Source organism: Dermacentor andersoni, chromosome 6, assembly GCF_023375885.2.
Source record: "Dermacentor andersoni chromosome 6, qqDerAnde1_hic_scaffold, whole genome shotgun sequence".
NCBI lineage: Eukaryota > Metazoa > Arthropoda > Arachnida > Ixodida > Ixodidae > Dermacentor > Dermacentor andersoni.
Window position 1 is genome coordinate 107,557,767 of NC_092819.1, and position 27,305 is coordinate 107,585,071.

At 46.5% G+C, this 27,305-nt stretch overlaps 1 protein-coding gene and 1 non-coding gene across 3 annotated transcripts in view; one reads left to right on the forward strand and one right to left on the reverse strand.

The window, feature by feature from the left end:
• Positions 1-27,305, forward strand: part of LOC126522325 (glutathione S-transferase B-like) — a 129,802-nt gene that overhangs the window by 88,864 nt on the left and 13,633 nt on the right. The window contains exons 3-4 of one of the 2 annotated variants that reach the window (XM_050171055.3): positions 3,999-4,190; positions 7,780-8,124. In XM_050171055.3, coding sequence (XP_050027012.1) covers positions 3,999-4,190; positions 7,780-7,971 — 384 coding nt within the window. In that variant the 3' untranslated portion in view covers positions 7,972-8,124. Of the gene's footprint in view, positions 1-3,998; positions 4,191-7,779; positions 8,125-27,305 lie in introns of those variants that run through there. The other variant, XM_050171054.3, reaches the window with a different exon arrangement.
• Positions 18,461-18,550, reverse strand: TRNAY-GUA (transfer RNA tyrosine (anticodon GUA)). Its single transcript is given in 2 exon segments — positions 18,461-18,496; positions 18,514-18,550. It is a non-coding gene; the product is annotated as a tRNA-Tyr (tRNA).

Sequence of the window (27,305 nt, forward strand, 5' to 3'; positions counted from 1 at the left end):
TATCGCTGAAGTGTAACTTCGAGTACGCTGAAGTTTTGTTTGTCATTTCAAGTAGCGACGTTAAAAAAGCAGATACAGGGCACACTTAGTTGTCATCTCATGGCGCTGAGCGTCGAACGCCAGCGGCCCGCGAGTTCCGTGGCGTGAGATTTGCGTCCTCTTGAGAGATGGCGCCACGCTGCGTGGCGCCTCCTTCAGGCGCTTCTATCCACCGCGGTGGCTCAGAGGTTATGGTGTTGCTCTGCTAAGCACGATGCCGCGGGATCAAATGCCAGCTGAGCCGGCTGCATTTCGGTGGAGGCGAAATGCAAAAACGCCCATGTCCCGTGCATTGGGAAACGTGAAAGATCCCTGGTGGTCAAAATTAATCCGGAGCCCCCCTACGGCGAGCCTCAAAATAAAATCGTGGGGTTGGCTCGTAATACCGCTGAATTCAATTCATTCTTCTTCTAGCCATGCAGTGCACTCTGTCTTCCCGGCGTCTTTCGCTGCCTGTCGTGCGGCCTCCAGCTGGTTTTCTTCCTCTAGCTCGGCAGCGTCCATATGGACCAGTGCACAGTATGGCGTGGGGCGGTGTGGTGGGGTGGGGTGTGCCGTGGCGAACAGGCTCTACACCCATTTTAAGATTGTGGCTAGTATCATCTCCAACCAATCTCCTTTGCCGATTGCCATTTCATGCTTACATCTACTCTAGTTTAAGGCAGAGCCAGCATCTTTTTTTCTTTATGTGTGGGGGTAGTGCATGGCCGGTCACCACTTGTTTTCACTATATACATTCCTACATTCTATCCGAATGTTGCGGTGGCGCGAGTAAGGTCAAATTTCTTGCTCAGGAAGGAAAGGCCGTTTCACATCGTCGATACATAAGTAGATAGAAACTTTATTGAAATGGAAAAGATTCGAAGGAGGGGCGGTTGGAGCCTCTCAGTCCAGGGCCCCGCTGGCCTCTGCGAAGAAATCAAAATTTTGCCAACCTTGTCCACGCAAGCCCGAAAGTAAATATTCTTTATACGCGGCGGTGAATGCTGCGCTCCGCTTTAAATCGGACAACAAAGTATGTGCTAAGCGCTCCTAGTCGGCGTGGCGCACTAAAGTATATAATCACATGGCCGGCTTTCTATCTACGCGATGACTGACTGTGCGTGAAGCACTCGAATGCAGGAGTAATTACCTACTGATCCATACCAATGAATGTGGGAACTATGACACTGTCAACAAAGGTGGGCGGCGATGAAGTCGCACGCTCTTTTGTCAGGTCTAAATGACTTCGATCAAGGACCCAGAATGGCAAGAACTTTTCGCACGGCCTATGACCTGCGCGCCGACGATGCCATGAATTCCCCAAAACGACAACAGCCTACTCGTCGAAACTCCAAGAGGCCGGCGTAGTGAAAACATATAATTCGCCAAAAAGTCTCTGTTTCGCCCGAATGGCGAAGTATTGATTGCGATAGCAAATTAGGAGACAGGCACACGAAGTAAGGATAGTCTTATTATCAGCCGTGTCAACTTGTAAACATTCGCTTGCAAGCTCAATTGAAAGCATGGTGTCAGCGCACACAGCAAACATGAACACATCACACTCAAATGGCTGTGGGTATTCGGGGTCAAAACGCTGGAGTGAGGAAACGCGGCAGCGGCAGCGAGCGCAATTATCATGCTGTCTATCACTTCAACGCAAAATGAGCGCCTAGAGAACACAGTGTGCACAAAGCTACGAGCCGCAGACGCACCTAGACTCTGCCCCCAATGCAGATCACTTTCAAGACACGGCCTCGCGACTGCGCGCAGCCGCCACATGCGCAGTTGCCGACGGAGTAGAACGCCGATCCCCTACCCTTGGTGCCACGCAGCGTTGGTTATTTGGTGCGCCACGCAAAACTGCGCGCTCCCGCTTCCGTCCCTCTCGCGCGAGCGAGATTGAGCCGCGATCGTCGTCTCCCCTCGCACTCTTTGACTGGCACATACAGCGTAGGGCATGCGGCGATGGTGTGATTGCGCTTGGACTTTATACAGAACCTGACGGTGACGGCGGCGCCGACGCCAACGGCAGAAATGCGCTTGGAGTGTCCATATAATTACTACTGCAGTAAAACTTCCTTTTGAGGGAGCGATTGTAAATTGTCGGTGCCCGTGTCACTTCTGGTGTTCTCTGAGAGCGGGCCTGCGGACAAATTCCACAGAAACGTGACGATAGAAATTAGAGGCGCCCATGAAGCGAGGAAACGCTATGAGCGTGGGAATAGGAGAAAGAGGGAGCCACGCTGGTAAATAGAGCCGTATGCGTGCCTAAAGTCTAACTCTGCTAAAGATAGGCGCAAGCCAGTAGATCGTGGCTTAAATTCCGTTGTAACCTCATTGGCTGGTGGAATGTCGACGCGTGCCAGCAGCTGCCCCTTCCCCTTTTTATTTCTTTACTGAAATGTATATAAATGATGTATGGAATGCATTCCTTTTAGTCTAGGCTGCAATAACTAAACTGGTAGGTCAGTAAGACTGTGGACCAAGCAAAGCAAGTCTGGGTCCTTACCAGCTTGTGGTCGAACAGCAAGACTCAGTTGGTTATTTGTAGGACAATTGTTGTTGGCTCTAACTAAAGAAAAGTAGAAGAGTAAGGCGCTGTTTACTTCTGTGTTTGTCATCAGTGTCTTTCTGCAAACTCTGCTTTGAAAGAACAATCTTTAGAGTGTGGAAAACGGATAATATTCAGTTCCTTTCGCAATACACAGAAAAAAAAAATATTGCAGCCGGTTTGGCTGTGCCGTCGAGAGAATATCGTGCGAAAGAACATGTTCTTGGATCAAATTAGCCAATTTCTTGCACAATGTGAGGCATTGCTGAACGGTTGATAATTAATTCCTTTGAAGTCATAATGTCGCTGTTAAACTATTGTTTTATTGCACATATGATACACATAGTCATGCACAGTGGGTTACATAATGCATATGGGTTAGTCGATGGATACAGGAGGAGGAGGAGGATTGCAGACTTGCACGATGACCGTTTTGAGGTTTCATGCCATACTGGCCAGTGTTGTAGAGCAGCCTTCCCACTTGCATGAAGAGTACGTGAGGGGAAATCATGCACTCCGCTATACAGTAGAGAGGAAGGAGATTGGCTGGCTTGGGCAGATATTTATACTCACTCCTCAGTGAGTACAGAGGTATTTTAAGTTGGGTGAGTGATGACTTACCCACTCGACAAACCCTAAACGAAGACAATATCTTCAAAGTCGGGAAAGGCCAACGCCAAGGTCGCGTACAGGGAGGCCACGATGCAGTCCAAGTCCCTGTGCCACAGCCTATCACGCAAGAACAGGCAAAGCTAAATGGGTTGTGGATGAAGTCCCGCCTGACGATAGCCGTGACAGCCATTTGCGATGCAACATGCGCAAATTGTCGGGCTTGTCGCTTTTCATCCATTTCGGCAGCGCGCTTGTTACGCTTGTGCAATCTGTCGTTTCCCAATCGCTTCTGTCGTTCTTTTGCAGTTTCGTTGGCACGTTTCAGCGCCATGAACTGTCTTTTAGTTCCAGCAGTCGCAATCGCTTGGCCATGTCTCCTTCGATGGTCAGCTGGTGCGGCCTCTGTCGCCGAGCTCTTTTTTATTCGCAACGCTTGGCGCAACGAATCTCTTCTTTAAATATTTTCGACAACGGTCGCAATTCACTTTTCATATTTATTTCACACATACGCACTCGGGAGTATGTGAGAAAAGATGATGAAGACGAAGCTCTGCACGCGAAACGCGTGTGAAAGAAACGGGCGTTTGAAGAGGCTTCACGCACACAGAAGCGAAGTACAATTTGGTAGGGTAGTAGTACATTCGCAATATGTTCAATTTTCGATAGCTGCACTCTGATTAAACACTACACCTATATATGTCCGCATTGTCATAGTAACTTCGTAAGAAATTTTGATTATATTGCTGCGTGTCATGGTTAATGGGGCGGGAAAGTAGGCTGACTTCGTTACGCTTCCTCTGTCTCCATTTTGCAGGCCTCTGACGTCATGTGGGCTACAATACGCCTATGCTATGATCCTGGATACACCGAGGACAAGCGGCGCCAGTTCTTGGTCGACATTGCGGAGAAGCTTCACGAGTTCGAGGCTTACCTAGACAAGCACGGGCCGTTCGGCGCAGGCAAGAACGTCACCTACGTCGACTTCCTGCTATACGAGAGCCTCCAGGTATACATGTGCACGCAATAAATGCGTCTTAGGCATGCGATTGTACGGTTTATTGAGGTGTGTGCGCGACAAATAGGACAGGAATATTAAGCATATTTGTTTGTACTTAAACAGGAGAACATATGCAGTAAGATACTAAGTTGTCGGGGTAAACATAAGTGTCTTAAGGCTTAATGAAAATGAAACTGGCGAACTTTGGTTGCAGCTGGTATCAGCAAATCGAGAATACTTTCCTAACACACGTTACCTTTGCAATGTTGGTGGGGGTTTTCACGGGGGTACAGCACCTGGGGTTAGCCCGGCATGCTTGGCCCGTAGTTATTCCACCTGAGCGTCTACCACGTTGGTAACAAAGTTTCACAAACTTGCAACTGAGCTCCTCGGAAGAAGCCAATGAACAAACGTAGAGATTTTTCCTCGCTTACTCCAGGCCCTTCAAAAACCGCCATGGCTGGTGAGCTTGCGTGGCAAAGACCCGTCGTCTGTAGGGTGCAGGCAGTGGAACACCTACTTTCCATGTCAATCTTTGGGTGGATCGAGGCCAAATGTTGCACGTCAATTCTACTTCACCGCATTGCGCCAAGAAGTGGGGACATACACTATGCCCCCTTAATTACCCAAACATGCGTGTCGGTAGAGCGAATTAGGACGTGTAACAAGAGGCCTGCGGTCACACTGGTTTAATGTGTATAATCCCGTCTGTGTGCGGGGTGTGGTAGCTGTGTTGTTGTGCTACAGAACACAGCTAAACGGGTGATGACTTCAAAGGACCACGTTAATGGCTAAAGTTATTCTAAAACTTTGGGGGAGCAAATGTTTCGTGTGCTCATCAGTGAGGGGGCTATCCTCTAATATGAGCGTAACTAGCGGACATGTGTTTTTATCACAAATGTTATTCGCTACTGCGAGATATTTGAGGTATGGAGGACTGTTTCAAATAAGTACTGTCAACGCGAACAAGGTCTAAAGTAGCTGGATTGGACTGATTGAAACTCTCTAGTTACTCTCTAGCAATATGCTGAGCAACATGTTGAACTCTCTAGCAATATGTATGTGAAGCGTCAACCACTTCACGAGGCTGAACTTGCGCGATTATTTCATGAACCTTCGTGAAAATGAATAGTGTACTTTGTTATGACAAATGAGCGTTCGCACTTGAGAGCGACGAATTGGGGGTTGCTGACAAATTACCATTCCTTTATTAAAGCCTTGTTAATTCCTAAATATATAATTTTGAATAAAGTGGAAAGTTTACGTGTATAGAGACGGAAGTCTGGAGTCTGTGGTTGTTGTAATCACCTTCAATATCATGCTTTTCTTTCGCATGACATTGGAGCCCTCGTCCTTCTTACCGGTCGACCAATCAGTCGGAGTTTAACCGATATTACCGATTGAATGTTTACAAGCTGCCGAATAGTGCTCCACGGGCTGCAACACAAAGCGTTACCGCTCTACTTAAGAAAGTGAGAAATGATGCGATGCGGATCTTGAAAAAGAGAAGGTCTTGCAATAACTAAATGTGGTGAAACAAATGGGACACATAGAGCATGTAAGTGAAAGCACGTGAACTAAGGTTTGACTACTCACGGCTCCATCTTTTTTTCAAAGAAAAAGGGTGTGCAACAAGGCTCAAGACCTTTTTCTTACGTTGTGCTAGTTGCGTTTTAATAATCTTTGCACGAGTAGGTAAATCAAGCTAACTCGTAATATTGTCAATAAAGCGGATGTGGGCATCTGCCCATGATGGAGAATTCACGCAGAAACTGAGCACAATCGATGCTGCAATGTACCAATATTTTTACGATATCCTGATCACTTCGCCATAACGGCCTCGCAGAAGCATTACGCTCATCCGCAGATCCACTTTGATGGAGATGGCAATTGCTTGAGTTTAGAGGTGGATATTTCCAGCAGCGACGAATAGCGTCGAAAGCTTCAGAAAAAAGCATAGTTTTGTTTTCCATCGTTTTCTGGGAAGGTCACCTAGAGAAAACAAAAACAGCCGATTCCGGTATCATTTTTCTCGTCGTTGTTTCTATTAACAAATATTCTGTAACATCAGGCATGCTGCAAAGAAGAATCTACCTAAGTCAAGCTGCAGTGAAGATAAATAAACTTCCGATCTTAGGGTTTGGTTTCACGGTAGCCTGTGATATGATTATTGACGTGTCCCCTGAGGCCGTTGATATTGCGAGAAAAGATCGTGAAAACACGAGCACATGCGAGCATGAAATCTCCTCACTGATATTCGTGATGTCCTTGGAGCACATGATTATTTTTGAGTATTCAACTAATCAGCAGTGTTCTTGAGCCTTTTTACATTTTATTTCGTCTTAGCTGTACCGCTGGTCCTCACTGAGGGCCACACTTATTTTGTCAAGGTACTTGGAACTGTACTGAAGCGTTCCACCCATTGGGCCCTCCTTATCCAGTGGAAACGTTGCAGTGCTGCTGTAAAGGGGTGCCACTTGACAGCTGTCACAAAGTCTTGAATGCCGCATATGGACTGAGACAAAATTGCATTTTACTCCAAGTTGCTGGATAGCTACGAATGGTATAGCATTTATTTGGGAAATGTATGACCATGCGTATCACCCGACGGGAAACCAGCGTTGGGCAGGAGGCGCTGCTGCAGTTGAAGTGTGCAAGTAAAATATTGGCAGCGTATTTTTTTGAGCTGTTTGGTACATCTTGTCATAGAGCACATTTTTCGAACAGTGCGAGACAGGACCGATAAAAGAGGCTCTGACTTGCAGCGAAATGCTTTATATTTTTGTACGAAATAAATAATTTAGCTGTATGTCAGCGCTTAGACTTGCGATTCTTTTCTTTGTTCTGTGTTACGTTCTTAAAAAATCTGTAGTTTGACAAGTAAAATATGCTGATGCCGTCTCGTAACGAGACCACAGAAAGCGACGACATTTATCTATGAATAGAGACGCGCTCTTGCATGAACCTTTGCTTTAGCCTGATGACAAGCTCTGTACATGGCTGCGCACGTTACGAGAACTACATGCGCCCCTATATATGTTCCAGCCCAAGGGTTCACAATCAGATCAGAAGATGTACATGTGTGTGTCAAGATGAGCGGTGAATTTTCTGAAGTACACATGCAAAATGTGCTGCTGAAAACTGTTTCCTCCCCTAGCCAGGCTGTGTGCCACGGTGATGCTGTTGATATGCAAAGTTCTAGCGCTGATCGCCCATACTACATTTCGATGGAACGTCTCGCCATTCGTAACCACTCCTTGAAGCAGGCACGTGGTCCGTAGTTCCCTGTTCGGCCATGCATCACTTCGCATATTGTCATGCACGCGTCATATCGCAGGGTGCCTGCTTAACAGCGCATGTTGCAGTTGTCATGCAAGTTGGACAGGGCACGAAGCAGAAAAGGTCTTGTCATTAACAGCTTGTTCATTTCGGCTGGTTCGTAAATCTTGTAAAACGGCATATGTTTAATAGCAATGTTCCTTTTATTATCCGGCGCTTACCAACAGGGTGCGATGCCACTTTTATTGAACTAATGAGATGCACTGCACAAATAGGGGACATCTAGTATAGCGCAGCCTGCCACTTTTGGTTTCCTTAGGTGGTCAAAACGCTCGGGCCGAGCACATTTCGGAAGGGCTACCCTGCTCTCCAGCAATATTGCCAGCGCGTCGCAGCTCTTCAGGGTCTGAAGGAGTACCTCGCTTCGGATCGCTTCAAGCCCTGGCCAATCTGGAGTCCCTACGCCAAGGCACTGTCTGCACACAGCAAGCCCCTTGCCGATGATTGTTGAGCCACAGCAGAGGATGCGATAGCATGAACACTGTCCGCCCAGAATGGCACTGTCTCATGCTGAAAACTATACTCTGTTAACATTGAACCGATGTATGTGAGCTCATTGGTCCTTCATTTTTCAATAAAAGCTACTTAGCACTTGCGGAATGAAGACCCGTGTCCTGCATTGATTCAGTTTAATTTCGTCTTGCGTATCTTAATAATTTGAGAGTAACCCGAGGAGTCCGAACATAAGAAAACAAAAACACGCGCTGAGCACAGAGGACGCTAAAAGGGAGATTGGCGAATATGGTAATTTGTACAAGATTAATAGAGCTAACCATAGTAGCTGGAAGTCTATGACACGTATGCGCGTTTAAGCATACCAAGCACCAAACATACCCTCCAAAAGCCATTTCTGTGCACGTGTGCCATCTAAATGTAACTGGGTTTCATATTCAGCCCATGCGCCACTTTGGATACCTGAAAGAAAAAAAAAGAATGCTTCAGGATTTTTTGATTAATCTCACTGTTAAATGTGACTCACAAATGAACGTTGTTCTATACTCGATTTGTGATAATGAAGCTATATGTTTTCTTTTGCATGGACCGTCGCGGAGTATACCTTTCCTTTTCCTTTGTCTCCTGCGCTTCCATTATGATATTTAACGCTCAAAACTGCCTGCAATTTGCCGACATTAGTAGTACACTTAGCGAAGGCGCCATTGTAAATAATTACCGCTGGACATCATTGGCAGCAGACTTCTTTGCTTGTGTGAAAGCAAATGGCGGCCCGAAATGCTATAGGACTGCCAGATCTCTCGACGCATCTTTTACTGCTTAGCATTCACTCTCGGACCTGTCAATTTTTTTCTTGCAGTTGTCTGTGGTTTCAACGAGAAGAGCCTACCTTTAGCTACCGTTGCGATAGCCTACGTTCGCGGAAGGAGGGGCATGCGCAGACTTTGCGAGGTAACCATTGAGCATTAAGATAGTGGAACATAGAATTTACCAAGGCTATACGCCTTTAAGCATTTGAAGTGAATACAAGAAGAGTTGCAGACAAGACCAAATCCTTGTGCGAGGTCTGCCTAAAGCATTACAAGTTGCTTGCAAAATCCGGACGAGTATTCAAGAATCGTGCTAGCGATGTACATGTTAGCATCTATATGGAGAGATTTTACGTCGCACAATTCATCAGCAAGAAGAACCAGCATTGCAGACATTGGCCAAAAAATTTTTTTGTGCATTCTGCTAAAGATAGAAAAACAAAGCTTAAAGAACCATAATCTCACCTACAAGATCTTCAAAAAAATGCCGTGTCACCATTTGAGAAGACGATTGGTACAACCCGCATCGCTAGTTTAGTGGCTATAGCATTGGGCTGCTAAGCACGAGGATGCCGGTTTTATTCCCGGCCAAAGCAGCGATATTTTGATGGGGGTGAAATGCGAAAACGCTCGTGAACTTCGACTTAGGTGCATGTTAAAGACCTTGAAATTGTCCAAATAAATTCGCTGCCAAAATAAACTACAGTAGCGTATAAGAATAGGCTTGTTGGTTGTACATCTCAGCAGTGCAAAACCAGGCAAATGACGAAAAAAAAAAAAAACGGAGGGGACGTAGACAAGCGCTGACTTCCAACTTTTTGACGTCCAACCACTGATTTCAACGACCGGAAGTGAGCGGTTGCTTACGTCCCCCTCTTACCGTCCCTTGTCTTGTGCCACGCCCTTTGACAAAAAGTCTACACCATGTCATGTTTTTGGAACATAAGAACGGATAATTTAATTCACTGATTGGTCTAAATCTTAAGAGAACCACTCATTCATTTCTATATATCCGCACTTAGAAGCAAAGGCCTCAGCCTCACTGATGAGTCGATTGACTCAGACCAACCCGTGAATGTGACTTTCACTCAAAGGTGAGCCAGAGTCATTTCGGTGAGTCCGAGTAAACGTGAGTTTAAAGAAATCTGAGTGAATGTGACTGAATTCCGCTCAGTTTATCGACCTCTGCTTAGGAGCGACATTTTACGGAAGGTCGCGGCAGATTCTGCACTGGCTGCCAATATATATTCAGGAATACAGCAGAAATAATCTGCTTAAACGGTGTGTAAAATGCAGCTAAAGTACCACCGGGACGAGATGTTTCATAAAAACGCAGGTAATCAGTGGCAAACTCCAAAATACTGATCTGACGCAGTAACCAAATCGCAAATTACTGGATGTTTACCTGTTTACGGGTAATTAAAGAAAGTGCTTTAGGCAATTAATGATTCAAAAATGCTTGAAAGGTGTTGCGTTAGGTATCTGGGGGCCATTGTGCAAGAACGTTATGAATCAGTCAAATACGGTCTTCAATTCGCTAATGGAGTGCCATGTACCCGAAGAAGTCGTTCGATTTATTTACCGTATTCACCAGGTAAAGCCTTGCTGATTAGATTGTCAATGACCTAAGTGGGGTTATTGCGTGAACGAACCAGGGCACCCGTGCCACTGTACTTGCGCTTGCCAGACACTGATACCGTATATGGGCCAACACTTTATACCCCATACAGGCTATCGAGCTTTTTAATCTATGATTAAGCCGATGCGTTAAGGTAGTGGCTAAAGCGAGATTGAAGCTATAGATTGACTCTGACACTGTGGTGAGCCAGAGTCTATATATATGTATATATATATATATATATATATATATATATATATATATGTAGCCAATGATACGATACCTCAAAGCCGTGTGATGTAAACCTCACGGATTTCTCTCGAATTTGCTGCTCAATCTGCACCTATATTTTTGATCAAGGCCTGATAGTGAACAAGCATTTTAAGTGGAAGTGCCCAAGAGATTGTGAAATGCAGTTCAAACAGCACGTCACCGTGTGTGGAGTCCAGGCGAGTCATTTGTGCAGAGCGACAGCGCTTCCGTCCACACAGCACTGAGCGGTGATCACTTTCTAGCGAAAATAGCCATTTTCGAACGGAAACAAAAGACCTGAGAAAAGAAAGAATTCGTCAATCCGGGTTCGAACCAGTGACCTATGGATGTCGGTGGCGGGCAAGCCTCTTCAGTCCACCGCTCTACTAACTGAGCTACCGACGGAAATAGCAATGCCGCTCTTGAAGACTCGATTAAGGTGTGGCTAACTATCGGCGCGAAACCGGTTCAGTGGACATGCGGCTTGTCCACTGAATATTCTCCGATGGTAACAAAGATGCTGTTGCAAAGGGCACTTGTGCATGTGCAGCCGAGTTGTGAGGGGCGTTCCCTGCCGAAATGCTGTTTGTATTTACACTCCTATGACGTCTACAAAACAAGTCGACCATAACACTTGCCGCCATCTACAAACACCGTTACCAGCTTCACAGTATAACTCAAAAGAATTGCAAGTGGCCCGGATCGCTCGGCTTCCGCAACACTTTTTTTCCGATGTCCGAATCAAAAATGGGTGAGAGTCGGCAGCGCATCTATTCTCAAATACACCGTTTCATCTTGCCAGCGCACCGGAGCGAACGATCTGCATGATTTTAAAGCTAATATTTGGAGGAGCGTCTGACATCCGAGGACTAAACGAGCGCGGGAGAAGGCGCAAACGCCGAGCCGTTGTCTTTATCGCCGTCCGCTGTCGTGATTCCGTTGTCACTGCGCCGTTTTTCTCATGCTAGCTTCGTCGTTGTGTCGTCATCATCTTTCCAGCTATCATTCCATCGTCGTCACGCACCTACTGTCGTCGTCGACATGCTACAATGCCGTGTACCAAACCAATTCGACCATAACTCTTGCCGCTGTCATCAAACGCCGTTCTCAACTTCAAGTTGTACTTGAGAATCATAAAGAATATTAAAATGTGGGGTGTTACGTGCCGAAACCATTATCTCATTATGAGGCACGCCATATTAGGGGACTCCGGAAATTTAGACCACCTGGGGTTCTTTAACAAGTACATAAATCTAAGTAGAAAAGTGATTTTACGTTTCGCCCCCATCGAAATGCGGTCGCCGTGACAGGAATGCGATCTCGCGACCTCGTGCTTGGCAGCCTAACACCGTAGCAACTAAGCAACTACTTAAAACAGACGTTTGGGCGAGTTGGTAAGACATATTTGAAACAAAATAGCGCGGTATTCATGGGGACAACAAGGGAGGAACGACACGGACGAGCGCTGGTCCGTGTCGCGTCTCCCTGCTCGTCCGCGTGAATACCGCGCTGTTCTGTTTCAAATAAGCAACTACGCCGGCTGCTTCAGAAGTATTTCAAGTGGCCCGGATCGCTAGGTTCCCACAACAATATTTTCGCGATGCCGGACCATCCGCTTGTGCTTAATGTGCCCTAATATGGTGGAAACACACTTACAGGCACTCCGAAACGATTTTGCCAACTGCGTACAAATGTAATGAGTCGGTAGGATAGATCTTTCGTATCATTGAGAGATGTTTAGACATTCCCCCGAATGCGTGCCACTTTTTATAAATATTTAAGGATATGCATCACTAACGATCGCCGCAGTGGCGCTTCCTTGAGATTTCAGCCGCCCTCTCCAAGCTACGTAGCGGGAGTAAATGATGCCACTCGGCCGATCGATCCCATTGGCTGCCCACGCTAGGTCATTGGGAATGTAATAAACATGTTGCTGCATTACGCTTAGTTTTAATACCATGCATATCCATAGTAATCTGTGTTGCCTGAAAAATAATTACACAAATGCAATAAACGTAGGCGTCTTTTTTTTCAAACAGATGGCCCACTTGCTTCTGAAAACAGCTCTGTTGACGGCAGCCGATTGACGTGGCGGAGTTGTCAATGAAAATAGGTGCAGTGACGTCGTTTTTGTCGTCAGGAGCATGAATGGTATTCGCGCTGTACTATGCTCGTGTTGCACTTTAAATGCGTCAGTAAAGTAAACTTCAGCGACAGAATGCTGTACAAGACGCGAGCGCTGCACGTCAATGTCTCATCACCAACCTCCTTGATCAACACAGCGGTTACCCGCAGTGTTGAGAATGAAGATGCATGAGGCGGCAGCCGCAGGTTCCGCATTTGTCAGACAGCCATGTGTTGTGTATAATGGGCTTATAATGGCCGCAGGAAAATATCCCAACAAGTCGAGATCGGGAAAAAGAAAGCACTGCGAAGGGTGCCTTACAAAGGGAGAAAATGTCGGTCAGATAGCCGTCATATTGAGTTGCACTTCAGTGTAGTGGTATGGTCTCTGCCTTGCACTCAGTGTGAGTTCGGTTACCGGGGTCAGTGTAGGTTTTGGTTTTCCTAAATCATTTTTCTTTATTTTTAGAGTAATGGAAAGGTTACATAGAGCGTACTTGAACAAATTTACTCGTTAGCCGAAGCTATAACCTAGCTGCGGTAGCGTTTATTTTTGTTTCTGACGTTTACCAAGATATCTTGCGAGCGTAATACAGAAAGAATCGTAAGCCTACGTGCTAGATATTTCCATGTCATCGGTCAGTTATCAAACTGTAATAATATAGGCAACAGGTAGCGTCTCCATAGCACATTCGGGCTTTCGCTGCAGCAACGCGCTGAATTCCCGGCCTGCCTCGTTTGGCTTCACGTTGCACATGCCGCGAACACTGCGCGTCGTGGCGCCACATCTCCGTTCGCCGTGCAAAGTTCATCTTGGAAGTTCGCGCCATGTAGCTTAGGCTTAACGAGAATAACCGCGTAGGAAAGAGACGCGCGAACACATTCGGTTTAAGTAAACCGGAAATAGACAAAGCTTGCGTCACTGCCCGAAGGACGCCGGACATAGTTGATGGTTAATACCATGGGTCGAGAGGAGAATTAAGTTTAGCCACTCGTGCCTGCTCTATCTTAGCGTGCTCACACGAAGTTCTTGTGAGGAAGCATCCCTTGAGAGATACCTTCTGTGTATTTGCACGAGGCAACACGGTTTCAGATACCCTTAAAGACAATAATGCTTCATTGAATATGCATTGCTATTACCTTTTGGCGAAATCGTTAGCGTAGGTGATGAGGCGGAGAGCGACAAATTCGAAATACAGAGGGCGCGCCGTCACCGCTGCCGTGCCCAGTATCTCCAGCTGCAGTTACCAGACGAAGTTGCCAAACAAGTACAGGGCAGTTGAAAATGAAACTGCGCAACCTGGAGTAATGAGAATGAAAGTGAGGAAAACAGAGTTAGTAAAGTGTATGCAAAGAACGAAAACAGAAAAAAAGACCTTGCAGATCTAAAAGAACGAAAAGAAACAAATTAGAAGGAAGAGTCTGCGCGACAACTCAAAGTGCAGTGCTTTGCTGTTTGAGGATCGAGCAGGTTGGTTAAGCAGACAAAGATACCGCAGAAAATATTTGCAACAAGATTACACATGTGCCTTCTGCAGGAAAAATCAGGCGACAAATAAGCACACCCTAATGGAATGCGATGGTATTCACCAGCGAGACTTTTATGTCACATACACCTTCCCGAAGTGCTTGGATTTAGAGTGTATGGAAGCATCCACCAGTAAGCAGAGACGTTTAGAGCCTTGGCGAAAGAGAACAGGGAGGAGGTTTAGAGGACGAGATATACGTAACAGGCGTAGGTAGCGATACAATGTATGTAGGCTGTAGAAGTTCTAAGAAAGAGAAAAAAAATTAAGGAGATGTGCCCAAAATCTTCAAATAAAAAACATCTTTAGCATACCGGATTAAATAAAGCCCGCTAGGTGACTATTTTTCATTGCAGCGTTTCTAATGGCATGCTAATAGATCATCGTCATCATCGTCGTCGTCGTCGTCGTCGCCAGCACTGGTCCCATCGCACAATCTAAAGAGCAGCTGCTTTCGGAGGCTTTAATCCCTCTTGATTGCTAATGGCTAGAAATATTTCTAACAACGCAGATTGTGTTATTGCCTCGAAATGCTTCCACACACAAAGCACTTAAACCAACTCTTACGAGAATTTCTGCAGTGACCTTTTCTAAACACCTAATGTTGTTTCACAGAGGCGTCAGATAAAAAAAGCATGGTATGTATTCTATCCGGACGAACAAAGTGTTTATATGAATTGGAGAATTATATGTGACAGGTCAATTCCCACCTCCCCCCCTCCCCCGTTTCCAGATTTACTAATTATCCTACCACAACGAAGAATTTAGCGCATCACGCGCTTCGGTACAGCTAACATATTTTCTGGTTTTGCTTTCCGTTTCAGTTCAGTCCGCACTTCGATAGGGCGGGGCTTTTTACATCTGGTACATCTAGTCCGACTATCTGTAATTCTTCCCATGGAACTTTTCTGCTTCGCCTACAAATATATCATAGTGGAGAATTCGCACAAGCACGCGCCTACGTGCCGAGATATTCTCCTGAATGAGCGTGGCCAAGGCAGCGAAGCCACGGTTACACGCAATGGATTACTTCAAGACGAAAATACTTTTGCCCATGAACGCCATCATACGTCGACATTATGAGGGGCTACTCCGTGAATAGCTCATCATATGTGTACCCTGTGTACCCTGTATATAGGAATAAAGTGGGGGCTCTTTTGGATGGTGTATTCATTTGCATTAGGGCACATGATTTTTACTACAGGCGCTGCAGAGAAGTTCTTGGCGTCATCGATTAGACAAACCTGCGGTCTCTGAAACGAAGTGTTTTGTCTTTCTAATCCTCGGTCACGCAGGTCGTTCTATAGAGATTGATCCAAAAGTAGGCGAAAATAAAACTTAGCTCGCGAAAGGCACTGCCGCTTGCGCTTTTGGCTTCGTTTAAATTTGGTCATTGATTGTTGTTTCGCTCTTTATACACAGTTGCTTTCTCACGAACGCTCATATATTTGGCAAATTAGTTTAATGACGAAGTTATGCGCAAGCGGTGCTTACTGCTTTAATGCACAACTAAGTAATGGCAGTGGTTGGCTTGAACGAACAGGCATGAATCGTAAGCAGACATTACATGTCTGTCTAAGGCAATAAAGTTTTGGTCGCAACAGTTTTCCTTCGAAGAAAATGATGAACAAGACCGACAAGTGTAATGTACTCCCCCGATCAAAGTATATAGAGCGGGTATTCTGCGATAGAGCCGATTTTGATATCAACGTTTGATTGTAACCTGTTATTAAGGACTGTATTACTATTTTGGCATTGCGAACCTTTTATTCCACTAATCAACTTAGGTTTGTGCGACTCTATTACGAACAAATTGAGTTTCTTTTCGCCGAATCTGTGACCCATCTAGTTTTGCTCGCAGGGTACCATGTTTTGACACTTACGACGTATAAATTTCTCACCTTAGCTCGACCAGAGTGCTTACGCTGAGCATTGAAAAAGTCGGTTGGGCCTTCTGGCAATGTCACGAAGTCTTCCCTTTACCGAATTTGTCTCTTATTTTATGCAGTAGGTTTGTCAAAGTCCAGCTGCCTGTCCTGCAGGTAAGTCGTGAGCTATGAAGGAGGGGTGCGGGGTTCAATGGTTCGCAATGAATGACATGCTGTTACGTGGTAGTTAGAAAAAATGTGATTGCGGCTGGTTTCAGCGGGTCCCCAACCAAGCCTTAAGAACCACAAAATCAAGCACGGTTCTTGACCAGCTCCATATCTGAGACCAAACCACTACATACAACAAAGGAAATAACCGCCCCTTGCAGTCCGTGAAGATGGTCGAACAGCCAAGTTGTGCTAGTTACACCGTGTGTTGCACCATGTACGTGAAACATCGCAAGCAGTATATGATCTTTTGTTTCACCATTCTTTCACCTCCTTTTTCCTTTTGCGTGCATCGCGTGGTGAGCATGCTTTGGGAGTGCTTCCTTTTTTTCGGTTCTCCCTGTGTTCTTTGTTTTGTTTTGGGCTCGTGAGGCAGGCAGTTGTAGCTGGGCAGGAATGTGCGGAATCACTAATACAAAGCTCCGTATATTGGGCGCAATGCTACCACAGGAGATGCGGGCGCTGCAATCGTTTTATCTAGTAAAGTTAACTAATATAAAACGGAGCTTCTCTCCTGCACAAAGCTTACTCTTTTTTTAGGATTCGGTGCCATTCGATTTAAAGTAAGCTAGAATGTAGTGACCTTCTTATAGCGAAGCTTGTAGGCTATAGTTAGTCTTTCATGTCCGTCTGTGAGCAGAAATTATCAAATCAGCAATGGCTCATACGTCCCTCACCAAATAAAAATGCAATGACTCATCCCTCTCGTATTGCAGAGGCGAGAAGCACTAAGCAATGCGATGCGAACAAAGCATACATTAATTGGAAACCGGCATGCGATGCACATAACAGCGCAGGTTTCCATAACGAACAAGCGGAAAACAAGCATGCGTATGCTAATTAAAACTTTGCATACTCCCATCAGCAGTTGTAGTGGTGTACTGGCACAGCTTCGCGGAATGTCCACTTTCGCAGAGCCGGGATGGCGAGTCAATGTTTCATTTATAGCCGTCACCAAACTAGCGGGAATAAGCTTCGATGAACTAGTGTCGTTAGACCTCAATTTTATATCAGACAAAAGTCATTTCTTCATTTGACACACTCCGCTAAAAAAAACAAGGGGTTCATTAGTCCGACCTTCCACACAGTGAAATGTGTAAACAACATTATCAGCTGCTTCTCTCCACCTGAAGATGAAATAACTTCTACTAGGTATTAGAAACAAATTGCTGTCTGATGCAAAGAAACATAGCAGAACGCCCTGAAAATACATCTGGCAATACATTTTTATATCCAAGCAAAAGAACTCACCGTGCAATATTGTTTGGTTACGTGACTGTACACCGATATACGACACTGTATCACCGTCAAGCGAAGCCACATGTTATTTTCGCACCCACATTCAGACCCAAGTTAACAATATATAACCAAGTTTATGAAATACAAGCATACTCGTTAAGTCAATGTGACAGACGATGGTCTGATCTCCACCGCAATCCAAAAACGTGTTCCGAGCGGTGGACAATCTTTTTAATATGCGAAACGAGATTCTTGAGGCAACCGGTCGCCGCCCATCCTCACCCCCCTCCCCTTCTCACCTCCGCCGTTCGCTTTCCTTCGACCTAGTTTCGCGCGAAAAGCACAATATGGTAGCCACTCGGTTACCGAGCGATGGTGTCGGGGGTGTAGCTCGGATGGTAGAGCGCTCGCTTAGCATGCGAGAGGTACTGGGATCGATACCTCCACGACTTTGTTTTTTCGCCCAGGAAAAATAGCTACTACTTTTTTTGTGTGTGTGAAGTGTCAGAATACTCATACGCTTTCTGTGCGCGTGGGCAGCGCCACGAGACTGCGATTGATATATGGGCATATAGGGGGGGGGGGGGGGGGGAAGGGGGCGCGTTGGAGTTGTAGTGAGTTGAACCGGGAAGAATATTGCACCAAGAGGCAGTCCGCTTTAAATATTGAGAATTAAGGATAGTCCGCAGTTTAGGAAGAGGGCCAGACGATTTTTTGCCCGGGAGAATATGACAACCTTTTTCTTATGAGGAGAGGCGACGTCTGCAATTCTTGCTGCATCACAAAGAAAAGTAACATTCAGTATACGTAGAGAGAAAAAAAATCCGTCGAGCCGGATTTGAACCAGCGACCTATGGATACCTGTGTTCAAAGCCTCTACAGTCCACCGCTCTACCGACTGAGCTATCGATGGAACGGCAACCTCAAATGTTGAAGAGCAGGCATTGCCTGCTGACGGCGTGACCTAATTAGCTGAAGGAAGATGCGGCTAAGGATTGGCGCGAAACTGGTTCACTGGTGCCGCCGTATTTTCGCCCGAGCGCAGATTAACTGAGCGTCGGCTGGCACTTAACGGGAGGCTAAGAAATTTCAACCAGATTTAAAGAAAAAAATAGAGCATTAGTTACGCATTATTGATGACTGTGGTCAAATATGTAACACCGGTGTATCGAAGGAGCGGCATTCAGTAAATAAGAAACAGGCGCTGCCGACGACCTCGCAGTGGTCTTACCGTGTATCGGTAGCCTAGCTTTATTCGCGATTTTCGTTCGTCCTGTTTGATAATCAGTTAGGCAGTTTCTAGGAACATGTAATATTACCTTGTTTTTATACGACTTCTCGTAGGCAATATCTGATAGAATGCTCTGTGGGCACAGACTTCATTAATTCCCATAAACAGGCTTGTCCTGTCTTTGTGTACGCCGGTTCAGTTCGCCTTTCACCGACCACGAATGATGTACAGAACTAAAAGGCTGCGTAAGCGCAGCACTGGCCGCCTGTAGCACACGATAGCTCTTCAGCACACGCGTGGGTTGATTTTGTACGGCCGGCCTACCATACGGTCCCGGCACTGTGTTTAAATATGTAATACAATTTACAGGCGGGAATCCTCCGCGCCATTTGGTTTTAAGCACTGCATTAAACATACCTCAATTTATTGCGAAGAATCCGCAGCCATGAAACCTGCAAAGCTTCAGCGGCAGAGTTGCAGCTAACAGACATCTGCCCAACACTGCAGACGGACGTCCCTTGGCAGCTTTCTGTCGCGTGAGTTAAGTGCGCGAGTACTAAGTAATGACTATTGCCGATGGTAAACTATTAAGCACATGTGTGGTGACTCAGCTAACAGAGAAGTTCCAAGCACACATGTGATCGGAGAAAAACAATGTTTGAGATGGCAAATTGACAGAGGTTCTTAAATGTGGGTACACGAGGTAAGAAACTGAAGGATGAGAAAAAGCACGGAAGATACCGTAGGCGAGTACGCAACACAATGGAAACGTACGCTGCGAGCAAGTTATCGAAATGAAGGAAACGCGTCGGAGGAGCTTAGAAATACCAAGTGCAAACTATACTTAAATCCAATAATGTGGAAGAAGGAGATATCTGAGCACCAATTTGTGGAAGTCAAAGTGCAGTGATTTAGCCACTTTATTGGTGAACTCATTGGATGATATTATGAGCTATTCTTTGCTCAAGCGTAGCGCGATCGAAGTGTCATAATCTGCACCGCCCCCAGCAGGACATGTGCAGAACGATATTCGCAAAGACAGCAAAGAAAACCATGGTTCCAACGGCTGCTCGCAGTAAAGACAATTAAATGCCGCATTAGGCGTCACTGTATTGGAAGGCAACTAATATTTAGTGTGTGCTAAATGAGGACTCTGTAATAGAGTAAATATGCTATGTAGAGTCTACAAGGAAACTAATAAAGCATGTGTTTAGGAAGCTTGAGCAGCTAGAAAGTTATACTTATTTTGTTGCTTCTGTTATTACGAATCTATTCCACTTTTCACAATGCGCACTATGATTTAGAGAGCATAGTTCCGCATAAGGACGTGTGGATTCGTGACATAGAATTAACATGCGGCGAGGTTAGAGTAAACTACGGACTTGTTTTTTTTTTTTATAGCTACTACGTCCCTGTACAATCAGATTACACTGCTTGCGGCCTACATTGAGACGGTGCACTAAATTGTTCAGTAGTGCCTTTGAGAGTAAACCATCCTTCGGGTGTAATCATGTAACGTTATTCCAATGAGCAGTCAAATGTACTTGGAAGCTTGGAAAGTGGAATTGTGTAAGCTAAGGCATTGGGTAGATTAGATAATAGATGCGCAATAAGGTATTCAGACATGCAGTTGGCACACAGACCACAAATACTGGATTTTTTGGTAACTAATTATTTAAGGTGGTACCTTGCGAAATTTTTTGAGACGGAATGTGTTCTGAACTATGTATACTTGAATAAAAGAGCGCTACGAAGACGCGGACTAAAAGAAGAACATGTACAACAGACAAGGCGCTTTTCTTCAAGTATGCAAAACCAACTCGCCCACATCAAGCTTCTGCGGAACTGTGTAGTTTCAGATCTCAAAACTACTAATATGTTTTACAGAGAGTGTACGATTAATGTTGCCAACCGGGGATGTTCAGTGTAAACCGGAAGCTCAGTGCACCTGAGCGTTCCTTGTGCGTCTGGATGGCGTCGCTGCAACCAGGTATTGAACCCGCGTCGTTCTGCTCATCAGGAGAACGCCATAGTAAATAAGCCAATCCTGTGGGGATATATATATGTATATATATATATGTATATATATATATATATATATATATATATATATATATATATATATATATATATATATATATATATATATATATATATATATATATATATATATATATATATATATATATACGGGTTCTCGGTCTCACCATCTCTACCAACGGCTCCAACGCCTTGGCTCTCAACAAGATCTGTGCCCAATCTCAAAACACCCTGCGACTTCTTAAACGTATATCTAAGCGACGCGGAGGACTCAATGACGAAAGCCTTCTCCGACTCGTCCAATATATATATATATATATATATATATATATATATATATATATATATATATATATATATATATCAAGTAAGGGGTTGCTCTTGTAAGGGTTTGACATGGTGCTAAGCTACAGTGATTAATATGCGAAAGGGGGAAGCATTAGGGCAGCATGTTGTTGACCAACCATCTTTGTCGGGGGTGTAGCTCACATTATAGAGTGCTAGCACAGCCTGCCAGATGTAGTGGAATTGATATCCGGCACCTTCTTGTATACAGTTATTTAGTCAGTCCAAGTTTAAGGAGAAGCACCATGAAGCTCGTATGTTCACATGTACGGGGTTATCTTCTCCATGGAGGTCAGTGAACTATCGTCTTGCGTACTGACGATGTTGCGTACTGATGATGCCACCCGCATAGGTGGTGAAACGTCTAAGTTTTTGTTACATTTTATTGCTGAGTAAAGCCAGTGACACCAACACGTTGAAGTAGTATTAAAGTAGCTACAGAAATTGGGGCTCGAGGAAAAAAAAAGAATAAATGTGTTGCAACTTCACGTGTGTTTTCGAAGTGCGCGCACCTTTTATCGCCTCATCTAGCGATCCTTCAGAGTTCGGACTATCACTACTAGCACGTTCTCCTTCCTATCTTCCTGCCACTCGGCTACCTATAAATACGCTCTACACCTTTGAATAAACGTTCATTTTGTTCTACTGACTATGCTGATGCTTCACTGGTCTGGCGTTACTGCGAGCACGCCGTGGCTATGCTACAGTGGCGACGAGGATGGACATCGCCCATGCAGTGAAAGTCGACGCTGAACCGGAACCCACGCAGAACCGAGAAACCAAGGCCATCATGGCTCACCTGCTTCCGGACTTCGAAGAAGGCAAAGATAAGTGGAAGCCGTACCTTATTAAAGTAGAAGCATACTTTGAAGCGAATGCGATTGAAGACTCGACTAAGAAAAGAGCATTGCTTGTTGCTGCTTTAAATACGCATACGATCCAAGTGCTAGCAGGGAAGCTGGCTCCGCGCAAGCCAAATGCGTTGAAGTATGAAGAAGTCGTCGAAGTTTAGAGTGAGCACTACAGTCCCAAGAGACACGAAATCGCCGAAAGCTACAAGTTCTTCAGTCGTTGTCAAGCGGAGGGCGAGCCGATTAATGAATTCCTGGTAGACATTCGCCGAATAGCTGACAATTGCAATTTTGGCAGTGCTTTGGATCGCATGCTACGAGATCGCATTGTCTGTGGTATACGGTCAGGTTCCCTGCAGAAGCAGCTACTGGCACAGCGGGAATTAACGCTACAAGACGCTGAAGCGATGGCCCTTGCAGCTGCGGATAGTGATGTAAAACAGAGGATCGGACCGGCAACGACACCCGTGTTAAAAGTACAGGCGTATCAGCAAGAAACTCTGGTGGATGAGAGGATGGTTGCCACACGTCAAGAATGCGCAAGGTGCGGTAGTACGAAACATAATGACGCATGTTGCCCCTGGTCTCACGCTCGCTGTTACCGCTGTTGACGACGGGGTCACCTTGCAAGGAAATGTCGAAGTCGCGGGGCTCGAGAACAAGGCACGGCAAGGACGGCACCAACTAATACCCTCTTGGGGACGGAAGCCTCAGCAGACGAGGAACACGAAGCCGCCCACATTTGGACTTTAGTATCACAACGAAAAAGCTGTCTGGAACCGCCGATTCGTCGGACGTTTGCTTGGTGCGGTGTGCAGCTTTGCATGGAAGTCGATACTGGGTCGCCCGTTTGTGTCATCCCGCGTCAACTGTATTATAAGCACCGTGAGCAATGCCCGAAACTGAAACCGTCCAGTCTCAATTTATCCTGCTACACAGGACGCCTTCCAGTACTTGGGGAGCTTGCGCTCCAGGTTTGTCATAAAGGGGTGACAGTGAAGTGTGCGCTGACCGTGTTGGACTGTGCGGGACCAAGCCTCTGCGGTCGCGATTAAATCCAGCAGCTGAACAGCGCTGGTGCTCCGGTGATTCGTTTTGTAGAGGAATCAGCGGCAACAAATGAATCAAGTGAATCCAGCGTGAACAGCATATTCAATGACTACTACGACGTGTTCTCCGAGGAACTGGGGCTAATCAATGGTCCTCCAGCCAGCCTGCACATGAAGGAAGGCGCCGTACCCAAGTTCTGTAAGGCCAGACCCATTCCATACGCGCTACGCGAGCGAGTGTCACTCGAACTAAACCGTTTAGTTTCTCTGGGAGTGCTGTCGCCGGTGGCACACGCTGACTGGGCAACGCCCATAGTCGTCATGCTTAAGAAAGACGGCGCAGTAAGAATTTGCGGCGATTTCAAGGCCACAGTAAATCCAGCGTGTGCAACTGAGCAGTACCCATTGCCAATCATTGAGGTTATGTTTGCCCACTTACACGATGGGGTCTATTTCAGCACTCTGGATATACGGGATGCATACAATCAAGCGGCGCTGGACCATAACGCGAAGAAAGTTTGTGTCATTAATACGCCAAAAGGGCTATTTTGCTACGATCGACTTCCTTTCGGTATAGCCTCTGCGCCCGCGATATTCCAAAGAAAAATGGCTAAGGTATTGGATGGCCTTCCAGGAGCACAGGCTTATCTTGATGTGCTCATTTCCGAAAAAGCGAGTGACGGCGGCGAAAGGCTGAAAAACATCTTAGAGCGCTTCCGAGAGCGCGGTGTAAAGCTAAGGTTCGAAAAATGCAGCTTTCGCAGCCCAGCAGTAACTTATCTAGGCCATCGGATCAATCGTGATGGGCTTCATCCGACAGAAAAAAACCTTGACGCTATCATGCAGGCACCGAGCCCCTGTAATGTCAGCGAGCTACGTTCGTTTTTGGGTATGATTACTTTTTACGCGAGGTTTTTTCCGAACATGTCAACCACGCTTGGTCCATTGTATGAACTGCTTGAAAAGAACGCACGTTGGCAATGGAAACAGCTTCAAGAGCTCGCGTTTCATCTTGCCAAGCAAAGCCTTAAAACAGCCAAGGTTCTTGTTCATTTCGACCCTTCGAAGGAACTTAAACTTGAATGTGACGCGTCTCCGTACGGTGTGGGAGCTGTCTTGTTTCACACGACCGGTAACGTTCACAGGCGCATCGGTTTCCGTTCGCGAACATTAACGCAGGCGGAGCGCAACTATTCGCAGCTGGAGCGAGAAGCACTGGCACTGGTATTCGGCGTCACGAAATTCTGTAACTACCTTCTAGGTCGGGAATTTACCTTGGTGACTGACCACCAGCCGTTGTTGGGCCAGCTGAGATCGGACAAGCAGACGCCCACAATGGCCGCCGCACGGGTACAACGTTGGGCACTCCACCTGGCGGCCTACCGCTACCGGCTACAGTACGCACCAAGACGACAGATGCTGAACGCTGACGCCCTGAGCCGACTTCCGCAGCGATCTCCGGAATCTGACGACGACGCTGAGCCACCCGAATATGTGCTGTCGCTAAACCAGCTGAACAATGGCGCCATAACAACGCGTGAGCTGAAGGCATTAACGTCTTGTGACCCTGTCCTGGTCGAGGTCAAACGGTACGTATTACATGGGTGGCCCAGAAACGCAAACCGAATGACCCGGGCCGTACTGCCGTTTTTTGACCGTAAGCTCGAACTATCTGTAGCACATAAACTGGTGTACTGGGGTAATAGGGTCATAATACCGACCGAAGCTAGGGAGCGAGTGCTGCATCTTCAACATGAAACGCACCAGGGTTCACCGGCAATGAAATCTGTCGTGCGTTCTTTGTTCTGGTGGCCAGGCCTCGACAAAAATATTGAAGACGTGTCTGCTCAGTGCCAGTACTGTGTACAAAATCTGCCGATGCCAACTGCAGCTCCCGTCGTCAACTGGCCTGTAACAGGCGAAAGGTGGTCCCGTATTAACATTGACTACGCGGGTCCGATCTGCGGAAAAATGATAGTCGCACCGATACCCAAGAATATGGACCGGAACGTGCACAAGGCGCGTAGAGAAGCAAGAGCGGAGTACGTGCAGAGAACCTTGGCGAACAAGGACAACACAAGGTATACGGACGCGGCAACGTTCGTCAAAGACGGAAGACAAAACAGCAGAGCAGTGGCGTCGGTGGTTAATTCGGACCCAAAGGAGATCACGAGCGCATCACTACAGGACTGCACGGTAGTCGAGGCCGAAGAGGCAGCTGTGGCTCTGGCAGCACTTGAGGGCTATCGATCTGGCAGGTCACTAACAATAATAACAGACTCTCAAGCAGCATGCGGTAATTATACAAACGGCAGAATTGGGCGCAGAGCACGCCACATACTCTGCTCATGCGACCCGGGAAACAAAGTTCACCATACCATAATCTGGGTACCAGGGCACACTGGCATAACAGGGAACCAAGAGGCGGATAGCATAGCTCGAGGGCATACCAACCGGGCGTCCGACACATCCAGCCTTGAGGAACCCGAGTCAGTACCCATGGCCTACTCAGATATCCTAAATTATTATAAAGGGGTCAGACTGAAGTACCCACCACCCGATAAGGATCTAAGCATAGAGGATGCTGTTGCATGGTGACAACTGCAGACGGGTACTTTCCCGAATCTAAACCTTCTGAGTAAAATTTTCCCTACACAGTATGAGGCTAAGTGCCCATGGTGCGGAGAGAAGCCAGATCTATACCACATATCATAGGCCTGTCAAAATATTGAGTCCCCAACTATCTACAAAATTAAAAACCCGAGTGCGGAACAGTGGGAGAGTATGCTTTCCAGCGTGAGCTTGAACGGCCAAAAGCGCCTGGTAGAGCGAGCTCGCGGGTTGGCCATACTCAGTGGAGCCTTGGACTAGGGCACTAACCCTGTGATTGCAGACAGAAGAATCCATCAGAAGATGGAGGAGGCCGTCTGAAGCCGCGAAGATCTCTTTTCTAGAGCCCAAATAAATGTTTTCCGATCCGATACTCGTAGTAGTCGACGCACACACCAAATGGCTCGAAGCAATACCTTTGTCGCATGCCTCAACGCAGACTACGAATAACTATCTACGTGGCATTTTCAGCCGGTTTGGAATACTACGCACGATCGTTTCTGACAACGGGACCCCGTTTGCCAGTGAAGACTTCGCGTTGTTCGTGGCAAACAACAACATTGTGCACCTTCGATGCGCTCCATACCATCCCCAGTCTAATGGTGCGGCGGAAAGGGCAGTGCGAACTTTAAAAGATGGCCTTCGAAAAATGAGGAAAGGAAAACTGGAAGAGAACCTAGTATGGTTGCTTTTTAACTACCGGAGGACTCCGCGAAAATCGGGTAAATTCCCAGCAGAGCTGCTTCTGGGCTATCAAATACGCTCACGCTTGGACACATGCTTTCCTCCAGCACATCCAGGACCAAAAGAGAACCAAGATGAGTGGCTGCCGCTGCCTGGAAGTGATCTGCATGCCCGCAATTCCAGTGCGGGGAGCAAGTGGACGCCCGGCCATGTAAAGGCGACGTCTGGAGCGAGAATGGTGACCGTGGAAACATCGGACGGAGTCATAAAGCTGCACGTAGACCAGATCCGCCCGCGACAAGAAGCACCAGGCGATAAACCGACAGTAACTACAACCACCACATATCGCAGCGAGCCAGAGCAAGCAACACAACTACAGCCTCCAGAAACGGTGAACCCGGATGAAGGCATAACTGCTCGGCGCATTCCAAATGGCACCCGTTCTCCAGATTTTGCGGCACCAGCCATTCCAGTGGCCCCGTTGAATACACGTGTCGCCCAACAAACTCTGAGACGTTCAACGAGAGAACGCAAGCCAGTGCAACGCTGTCATTTCTGAGGAGGAAGGAATGTTGCAACTTCACGAGTTTCCGAAGTGCGCGCACCTTTTATCGCCTCATCTGGCGATCCTTCAGAGTTCGGACGATCACTACTAGCACGTGCTCCTTCCTATCTTCCTGCCACTCGGCTACCTATAAATACGCTCTACACCTTTGAATAAACATTCATTTTGTTCTACTGACTACGCTGATGCTTCTCTGGTCTGGCGTTACTGCGAGCACGCCGTGGCTATGCTACAAAATGTATAACGAAAGAATGCAAGTAATGAATGAAAGGAAATGGACAACCCAACAAAAA